This window comes from Camellia sinensis, chromosome 3, assembly GCF_055761805.1.
Source record: "Camellia sinensis isolate YWXY chromosome 3, ASM5576180v1, whole genome shotgun sequence".
Classification (NCBI taxonomy): Eukaryota; Viridiplantae; Streptophyta; class Magnoliopsida; order Ericales; family Theaceae; genus Camellia; species Camellia sinensis.
This window is the reverse complement of record NC_138963.1, coordinates 123,819,715-123,830,262: the sequence shown is the minus strand read 5'-3', so window position 1 is coordinate 123,830,262 and position 10,548 is coordinate 123,819,715. Positions and strand designations below refer to the sequence as shown.

At 35.4% G+C, this 10,548-nt stretch overlaps 1 protein-coding gene across 1 annotated transcript; it reads left to right on the top strand.

Annotated features, from left to right (window-relative positions):
• Positions 1 to 3,244: 3,244 nt before the first annotated feature.
• Positions 3,245 to 9,375, top strand: LOC114311329 (uncharacterized). Its single transcript, XM_028257464.2, has 4 exons — positions 3,245 to 4,152; positions 5,182 to 5,319; positions 5,419 to 5,526; positions 9,039 to 9,375. The coding sequence occupies exons 1-4, from the start codon at positions 4,006 to 4,008 to the stop codon at positions 9,066 to 9,068; spliced, it is 423 nt and encodes a 140-aa protein (XP_028113265.2). The 5' UTR covers positions 3,245 to 4,005; the 3' UTR covers positions 9,069 to 9,375.
• Positions 9,376 to 10,548: the final 1,173 nt, after the last annotated feature.

The following is a 10,548-nucleotide window of genomic DNA, read 5'->3' as shown; positions in this document are numbered from 1 at the left end:
TCATTTCCACAGATATGTATAAAAACTATATCTCACATTCAGATAAGCATAAAAGCTATATCCACATTCTCAACAGATATGTATATCATCAATATCCACAGATAAGCATACAAGCTGTATCCACATTCACAACAGATATGTATATCAACAATATCCACAGATAAGCATACAAGCTGTATCCACACTTCACTTCACAAAGATAAGCATATGAGCTCTATCTTCACTTCTCTAGACAAGCATATGAGCTCTGTCTACGGAGTTCATCCCCTATCTCCTCCCAATACCTATCCGGTTTAGAGGTACATCCCCTATCTTCCCCTAAACCGCGGAGTACATCCCCTATCTCCTCCTCTACACATAACGTATATAAACACATTGGTTCTATATACAATCACACAATACACACAATTAATGTATTCTATCAACCGTCAAGTTCCATGACACATTCCATTGATTAGTTTCCGTTTACCTAATCATCATGCATTGTCTACAACAATCTCGACTATCCTCCACCGATAGCCCAAAGCAGTTATTTCTAAAACAGAAAATAAATGCACAAATGGATATTCAATCAACATTTCATTTCCTCATTTCTCACCAATTAATTATCCCAATTAATTAAACAATGTAATTAGGCCATTTTCCATAATTACCATTTCAACCCTTAGGTCCCATTTTCATCAATGATTCAACAATCATTCCATTTTTCTATGCCAAACATGCATCTAGGTTTATTATGAATAAAACCCCAACTTTTGTAAAATTACACAAAAGCCCCAAACTTTCACAAAATTACCAAACCAAGCCCAACATCTCAAAATACCAAAATTTAAAGACAAAACCCATAGAGAGGAGTAGGATATCCCTACCTCAAATTCGGAGTCCCAAAGGAGAAGACGACAAAACCCAACGTGCTCCAAAACCCGAGATTTTCAGATTATAATGAAGCCCTCGACGATCAACAACTTTTTTGTAAAGGCCAAAGGTGAGTAAATCACTCCTACTAGATCAAAACCTAGAGAGAAGGTAGAGTCTAGAGTGAGAGGCTCAACAATGGTGATTTTGGAAAAGTAAGAGAGAGAAGAGAAAGTGAAAAAGTGATTTAAAGAGTCACAAATTCGGAACTTTAACCCAGGTCTCCGCTCGAGCGTAAAACACCCCGCTCGAGCGGCCACTCACAGACTTCCGCTCGAGCGGCCAACCTCCCGCTCGAGCGCAGAATGCACTCGCCCAGCACTTTTGCAGAACCAGGCCTCCGCTCGAGCTCCCAACCCTACGCTCGAGCTCACAACACTGCACAACAAGATACTGGATGGATGTATTCCCCGCTCGAGCGCCAACACCTCCGCTCGAGCGGACAGGCCAAAAATCTGGGCAACTAGTTTTGGTTTCTAAACTCAACCAACCTGAAACCAACCCGCCCAACTCATCCTATAACTCAAATACGAAGTAAGAAAGGATGTAAACAAGATAATAAACAACTACCAACATCCACGGACACGTGTCCGGATCACTATACAACAAGGGTAAACCCGGGATCGCTATACTATATCCTTGGCGGAAGTATATCATCAGCAACTGAAAGTTATTTTTCACGTAGAGTGAGCTAAAACTCAGTAGAGATATTCAAACACAAGGTATGAAGTTTAACAAAATCATATGATGAATGCAATGTAATGGCATGCTATTTTTTCAAAACATCATGTTTCCTTTTCCAAAACAATGCCATGTCTTAACAGTATGGGATTCAATTCAATAAATAATACTTTTCTAATTAGAAAATAGGGTAGTGGACACAAAATACTGAGAATCTCTAGGTACGTGTTTGCTAGTAGGCTATACAAGCACTACTAAAACTATTTTACCGGTAGTAACCAGAAGGATCAGCACCTAACCGTGTAGGTTTATGGACTTTTACCAAAGACACACATGCCAACATAATAACCACAACCATACCCCATAATCAGATTTACCAAGATATACACCACCTTTTCTCAAAATAATACAGTTTTAATGATTAAGTATGAAACAATGCTCAATGCAAGATATATGAGTAATTGGTTTCAATTAACCTAATCCTCATGTAATTTTTACAACAATCAAAACTATCCTTTACCGATAGCCCAAAACAAATAATTTTTCAACAACAATTATAATATCATAATTCTTCAAAATGGGAGTAATACATATATCCAACTCCACCCTCATTATGAACATATAAATTCATTTCATCATTTCAAAAACCCAACAACTTTTTTTTTGGTTTCATAAATTAAACATTTATGATTTTCAAATGACACACCTTTTTCTTCCAAAAACACTTTTAAAGAAGAGAATTCCAACCTTATAACATATCTCAACAATAAACACAACCCCACAACCTTTCTTAAGGACCCATTTGAAAACCCTAATTTTATTTTCTAAAATCAAAACCCTAAATCAAAATCTCATTTTTCCCAAATCTCAATACTTAAATAAGGAACACATAACTAAGTTAAGAATCATACTAGAAAGTTGAAGAAACCTCTACATCAAGTCTAGAAGATGAATAAAATAAGGGTTGAAGCTTGATGGGACAAAAAACACTACAACAAAATGCACCTTTGGCGACTAAATTTTTTTAGTCGCCAAAAGTTATGAAATTGGCGACTAACATTTTTTTTAGTCGCCAAAAGTAAAATATTTAGCTACTTATTTTTTTAAGTCGGGGTATATTTATTATTGGCGACTAAAAAAAATTTAGTCACTAAAAATGCCAGAATTGGCGACAAAAAAAAATTAGTCGCTGTATATTGACTTTTGGCTACTAAAATATTTAGTCACTTTTTTAGTCGCCAAAAACTTACTTTCAGCGACAAAAAAAAATTTAGTCACCGTATATTGATTTTTGGCTACTAAAATATTTAGTCGCCGAATGGAAAATAAAAAATTTATTTTTTCTCTTTAGCGACTAAAGTTTTAGTCGCCAAGAACTTACTTTTAGCGACAAAAAATTACTTTCGTCGTTGTATATTGACTTTTGGCTACTAAAATATTTAGTCGCCGAATGGAAAATAAAAAAATTATTTTTTCTCTTTTTAGTCGCCAAAAAGATACTTTCAGCGATAAATATGCATTTTAGTCGCCTTTAGCTGACTTTTTCCGACTAAAATGTTTAGTCGCCAATTATAATTAAAATTTTCAATGAAAGATTTTGAGTTTTTGGCCGGGCTCCTTAATTAACGACAAAGCTATATTTTAGTCGGGGAAAATAAGTTAAACAAGGATGTAAAATGAATGGCTAAGATTGATCACTTGAAGAACCAACGGATGGACATAAAATATTAGGGTAGGTGAAGAGAAGAAGAGAAGATGATGGGCGCGAAGGAGTCCCGCTGCGTGCCATCCTGCCGCCGCTCCTCCTCATGTTCGCCGGCAACCGGAGCACCTCCTCCTCCTCCGCCATCGCCATAGCCATCGTGACTGCTGCGATCACCACTGTCGCCACTACCACCTCCGTCGTTGCCCTCTTTTTACGCCGCCGCCTCTCCCTCCTCCGCCGATCTTCGCAGATCCACCGCCACCGCCGCAAGATCCAGAGGCTTCATCGTTGAGAAGAGACTCCATTGATGCTCTGTCTCACTTATGCTCTCTCTCTCTCTCTCTATATATATATATATATATATGTTTCACTAGCAGATTTTTTTTTTAACAAATTATGCAAAACATGACCCTACCTTACCAATTTATTTAACAAATTCAATGGGCAGCGATGACTCCAATGATAATGGTTAAAGATCTAACATTACCCTTGATGGTTATTTATTTAACAAACATGACCCTTCATTTATTTTAAAAATCTAACATTATGAAAATGGTTATTGATCGCTTAATAGGTGGTCATTAATTTCATTATACTTCACAAAATGTATACTGTTGTTGGGAGCACTGTTATTGTTGAGAGAGAAAGCGATCGAGCTGAGATTTCTTCGCAATTGTGATTCTGAAAATACAAAAATTTAGTGTATGACAAGTTTGTGTAACAACAATTTGATGATTTTAGGGCAAAAAGAGGCAAAGATTGGGCGGAGGAATAGGGCGGCGGTGGTGGTTCTCGGCGATTTTGGCCGCATTCCTCGAATGCAATACCATGCCCTTTCTCTTGCTTGTCAGGTAATTTCTACTTCGCCAAATACTCCATTTATTCATGATTCGTGTTTGTATACGAGTCAATTGTGTATATGATTTGATTTTTATTTTTATTTTTTTTAATTTTCATGTATGTTGATAATGGAATTTATTTGCTTCCAATTACTGAAAGTAGATTCAATTTAGTGAAAGTAAAGGGTAAAGGATGATTGTGATTGGGAATCAATTAATTTAACATGTTTAAAACCAAAAAAAAAAAAAATTAAAAAAAAAATGTTAAAAATTGGGGTTTAAGATATGCTGGTTATATTGACCAAGGAAAGTTTCATTTCATTACCATTGAAACATTGATGGAAAGTTGAAATTACAATGTTTCTATTGAAACATAATGAACGCTCACAGAAATACTGCAAAATGCACCAAAACATTATTTGTTTGAACAATTATTAAGATCCTTGAACAAGTTGTTTTTACTTTTCTCCTTTTGTTTTTAAAAAATAAAATAATTGAGAACAAAGAAAACATGTCAAATTCTATTGAAGTTATAAGAAAGTAGAATAGATAAAGTGAGAATCATACTGACTAGCATTGGTGAGTATTGTGGAGTGACTGCAAGAAGAAGAAGTGGAAACTGGGGGTTCCTGTCTTATAGAGGAAATCAAGGATTTGAGAACTAATTTTTGACATTTCAGATGATTTTATTAGTCAATGTCACATGAAGAATATCCTATTGTTTGAAGGTTATGGTATTTATCTTGGAATGATAAATAAATTAAAATAAATTGAAATAAAAAATAAATTAGTTTTTATTTTGGAAGGTTATGGTAAAGTGAGGGTTCCCCTATTACCCTCCTATCTAAAAAATAAATTAAAATAAAAAGTAGAATGATAAAACATCCTATTGGTTGAAGGTTACGGTATTTATCTTGGAAAATTCTAATATGTATTAAGTGCATTGAAATGTGTATTTATTTTGGGCATTTTCCTCTCTTATTGATAGCCCAATGAGCTGTTATATTAGTATGACCCCTTTGATCTTTTGTATGGTTGTAGGAGATGATGCTGACTGTGGCAACCAAGAAGCTAAAACAGGGGCCTGCCCTCAAAAGTTTAGAAAGCTACTTTTATTTTCTGAGCAACAATTACTTCGGCTTGAGTTCACATCCTACGATTTCAAAAGATGCTGCAAAGGTGGGTTTAATCATTAATGGTCAACAACATTTTATTTACTTTTTTGTAATAACTATTTTTTAGACATTTGACTAAGTTGTTTTGGCTCTCCTATTTTAGGCAGCCCTAGCACATGGAATGGGCCCAAGGGGTTCTGTTTTAATCTGTGGGTATACAAGTTACCATGGATTGCTTGAGTCATGCTTGGCAGACTTGAAGAAGAAAGAGGTATTGACTTTGTTCTGTGTATTGCAATCAATTGTTCATTGGGAGTCAGGATCGTTTGTACATTTTATCAATTTATTTTTACATTTACTTACTGAAAAGATTAATTTATTCTTCTCTGTTGTGTTAACACTTGCTGGTATGGAATAATGAAACATTAAAATAGAGGGACTGCAATGTGTAAACATGAACAAATGTGTGATGGAAACATGATCAGTATGTTGGATCAATAGCAGCATATCATGTATAAACTGCATCTTCTGAATTCACATGTACAATATATTCTTCAATATGGTTTGATGTTTCGGGCTGTTGATGTTTTTTGAATTTGTATTCCAGAGCATGGTCCCATTATTTAGTTCAAAAGATACGGTAAATCTTTGACTTCTAGGGTTAGGGAACTAGAAAGTTTTACTCTGGGATTACAATTTAGGGAAAAGGAAATTTAAGTCTGATTTAGAAAATTAGTGTAATTTATATTTAATTATTGGTAACATTTGTTTGCTTTAGTTTGTGGCAAAATGGGTTGTCTCAATTTTACTGTTGTGAATGGTCACTGTGGTTCATAATATTCTCATCAAGATGTATGCTTATATTACAGCCTTATGCATGATATAATTAATAAAGTGATAAGGTACAGAGATCCTTTCTAATTATAAATGTCCCATAGGCAGCATTTTCCATTGGAAGATTGACTTACAAATAAAAATAAGACACTAGCTATTATTTTTCTTTAATTCTAGTTTTAAGATTTCTGCACCTATTTTATCATGTATCTTTGACAATATAACTGCTTGTAGCTATGTTTTTAGAACTTAATTAATATTGCTGTTGAGTTTTTCCTAGAAAAAGCAAAATGAAAGCATTTCTGGTGGGTTTGTTTAATGTTTGGCTGGAATTGAGGGGATAAAATGAGTTCTAGGTTGTGATATTTGTGCTGCTTGTCCCAATGGGAAGTCCTTCACTTCTAAACAACAAATTATTATTAATTCTCTGTTTTGCACAAGGCGACTGCTTAGTTTTGTGCTAAAAAGGACACTAGCTTGCCAAAGGACCGCAATTTTTGTTGCTTAGGAATTGGCTGTCATTGTCACTGTCACATTGTTTTTTCCAAGCATGTTTTAAATGTGGTTTGTGAATCCATGTCATTTCACTTATAAGTTGTTTGATGATTGAAATATGCACTAATGCATGATGCTTTCAAAATCGTGATTGGCTTTGTCTTATGGTTGGCATGTTTTTTTGGTTCCTTCGAGTGTCGGGAAATAGTAGGTGTCTTTGTCTTGGTGTACTTGGGCTACAAAGGGGCTGCAAACAGTAGCAGTGGTGGATTTCATCTAATTGCTTTGTTTGTTCTATTTTTTTAATCTTGTCCATTGAATTTGTGAGGCAAACTAACTCCCAAGGATAGGGACCACATCCAAGATTAGCAAAATTATGTTGATAATGCCATAAAAGTAGTCGGAAAAAGGGGTTCGGGGGATGAAAATGCAAAACAGCCCTCGAACCACTATTTTAACATAACGGGAAGCTTCCTGATGACACATGTGACATGTAGAGACAGACGATACGTAAATAGGACACTTACATTGGGAGTTAGAGTTAAAAATATCATTAATTTAGTCGAAAAAAGGGGTTTAGGGGGCAAAAATGGAAAACAACCCCCGAACCACTGTTTTAACATAACGGGAAGCTTCCCGGTGACAAATGCGACATGTAGGGACAGATGGTACGTAAATAGGATACAAACGTTGATCGTTAGAGTTGAAAATGTCATTAATTTAGTCGAAAAAAAGGGTTCGAGGGGGCGAAAATGCAAAACAGCCCCCGAACCACTGTTTTAACATAACGGGAAGCTTCCCGGTGACAAATGCGATATGCAAGGACAGACGGTACGTAAATAGGACACATAGGTTGATCGTTAGAGTTGAAAATGTCATTAATTTAGTCAAAAAAAGGGGTTCGGGGGGCGAAAATGCAAAACAGCCCCCGAACCACTATTTTAATGTAACGGGAAGCTTCCCGGTGACAAATATGACATGTAGGGATAGACGGTACATAAATAGGATACATACGTTGTGAGTTAGAGATGAAAATGTCATTAATTTAGTCGAAAAAAGGAGTTCGGGGGGCGAAAATGCAAAATAGCCCCCAAACCACTTTTTTTTCGTAACGGAAAGCTTTCCGGTGAAAAATGTGACATGTAGGGACAGACGGTACGTAAATAGGATACATACGTTGGGAGTTAGAGTTGAAAATGTAATACTAATTTAGTCTAGAAAAGGCGTTTGGGGAGGAATGGCAAAACAGCCCCTGAACCATTGTTTTTACGTAATGGGAAGCTTCCCGGTGCCAAATGTGACATGTAGGGACAGATAGTACGTAAATAGGACACATACGTTGTGAGTTAGAGTTGAAAATGTTATTAATTTAGTCGAAAAAAGGAGTTCCGGGGGTGAAAATGCAAAACAGCCCCTCAAACCGCTTTTTTTACGTAACGGAAAGCTTCTCGGTGACAAATATGATATGTAGCGACAGACGGTACGTAAATAGGACACATACGTTGGGAATTAGAGTTGAAAATGTAATACTAATTTAGTCGAGAAAAGGCGTTCGGGGGGGGAAAATGCAAAACAGCCGCCGAACCACTGTTTTTACGTAATGGGAAACTTCCTGGTGCCAAATGTGACATGTCAGGACTAATGGTACGTAAATAAGACACATATGTTGGGAGAGTTGAAAATGTCATTAATTTAGTCGAAAAAAGGGGTTCGAGGGGCGAAAATGGAAAACAGCCCCCAAACCACTGCTTTTACGTAACAGGAAGATTCTCGGTGACAAATGCGACATGTAGGGATAGACGGTACGTAAATAGGACACATACGTTGGGAGTTAGAGTTGAAAATGTCATAAATTTAGTTGGAAAAAGGCGTTGGAGGGGCGAAAATGCAAAACAGCCCCCGAACCATTGTTTTTACGTAACAGGAAGCTTCTCGGTGCCAAAAGTGACATGTAGGGATAGACGGTACGTAAATATGACACCTATGTTGGGAGTTAGAGTTGAAAATGTCATAAAAATAGTCGAAAAAAGCGTTTGGAGGGCGATAATGTGTTTATGTGGTAGAACATGAAATGCCCATGTCGTGGGTAACTATTTTGGTTATACCATCTTAAAAAACTATACTTTGTTTAACTCTTTCCTTATTAGTTTATGTTGAGCAATATTTTTGGTAAATTGTTTAGTGTTTTTGTTGACTATGGCCTTTTTAATTGCCATAAACATAACTTTTGGCATTAATTCATAGAATCGATGCTCGTTTACCAGTCCATGTTTGGGTGTCTTTCATTATTTAATAGCTATTACTCTCCTTGTCTTTGAATGTTTGAAATTAATATAGTTGCTATATGTCGTCCAGAAGTGCCTCTATAGGCACCAAACTAATAAATTTTTTATTTTTATTTTTATTTTTATTTTATTTACTTATTTATTTATTTATTTATTTATTTTTTTGCAGTTGGCTTTGGACACTCAAATGTGGATATGATTTTTTTTTTGACAAGTACGGGAGGATATTGTTTTTATACCTCTATTCGTATATATAGTGGTTTGTACAAATTACTTTTTTGGTGTGGTAAATATCAACTAATTTGGCATGGTAGAAATTAGCATAGCACGTGGTACAAAATAGTTTTGGGGCAGTACAGATTAAATTTTTGTTGTGGTACATATGTCCTTTTTGTTAATTAATTTGGTTATTCCTGTATTATGTATGGAATTAAATTATTGACGTTGGATTAGACTTGGTTCGTATGGAATTTGTATTATATATAGAATTGGACGTTCAATATTAATTTTTTGGATGGTTGGAAGTGAAATGTGTGCACGTTGTTGAATGGTTGGAAGTGAAATGTGTGCACGTTGCTGAATGGTTGATAATATATTAGCGTTGATGGATTATATTGTTTATACAGGGTACAGGTTGTACTAATAATGGATACAGGTTGTACAGATTTCAATATTAGTTTTTTGGTATGGCACTGATTTCCTCTATTATGTATATTTTGAAATTATTGAGGTTGGAATGTACTTGGGTCGTATGGAATTTGTATTACATATGTCAAATGGAATGGAATGGAATTGGATGTCGAATGGAATTTTTTGCGTGTACGTTGTTGAATGGCTGATAATATATATTTAGTATTGATGGATTTTATTGTTTATACATTGTATAAGTTGTATAAGTTGTATTAATAATGGATACAGGTGGTTTAGAATTTCTTAAAAAAAAAAAAATTATTTGTAATATAGTATTTGGCTACTAACTATTTTGGTAGCCAAAAACTATTTTCAAATGTTTTGGCCACTAATAATGTAGTAGCAAAATGAATAAAAGTTGGCATCCTTTGGCGACTAAATTCCATGGTCGGCAAATAGTTCAATTGGCGACTAAATACAGTTGGTATGCATTCAATTGGCGGCTAAAACTTTAGTCTCTAAATAGTTCAAATTAGTTTTGTTATAACCTTTGGTGACTAATATTTTGGTTGCCAAAAATATCACTTTTGCCAACTAACCCAACTTTAGTAGCCAAACGTTGACGTTTGGCGACCAATAATTTAGTAGCCAAATCATTCACTTTCAGTGACTAAACACACGTTTAGTCGCTAAAACAATCGCCGACAGGGTATAGGCGACGAACTTGGCGACAAAACTTTTTAGTCGCTAAATCGGTTCAGCGACCAAATATCGGACTTTTAGTGACCAATATTTTAGTAGCCAAAAGTATCATTTCTTGTAGTGAAACAAGATTTCCTCTGATTATAATGAAACTTTGAGGAGCTCTACATTTTTTTCCAAAGAACTAAGATGGAGAAATCAATGGGTGAGGGTGTATTTGAGGTTTTAAGGCAATAACTAGAGAGAAAGAGAGTGAAGAAATTAGGGTTTGAAAGGTTTTAGAGAGAGAGGAAATGAAAAAGTGATTAAAAAACCATTTTTTTCCAAACTGATATATGCGCAGACCG

Bases quoted from the DNA above. Each gene is read 5' to 3' on its own strand.
- LOC114311329 (XM_028257464.2), top strand. From the start codon at position 4,006: ATGACAAGTTTGTGTAACAACAATTTGATGATTTTAGGGCAAAAAGAG. The intron at 5,320-5,418 runs GTGGGTTTAATC...CTCCTATTTTAG, and splicing joins TTTCAAAAGATGCTGCAAAG to GCAGCCCTAGCACATGGAAT. The intron at 5,527-9,038 runs GTATTGACTTTG...ATTTTTTTGCAG, and splicing joins CAGACTTGAAGAAGAAAGAG to TTGGCTTTGGACACTCAAAT.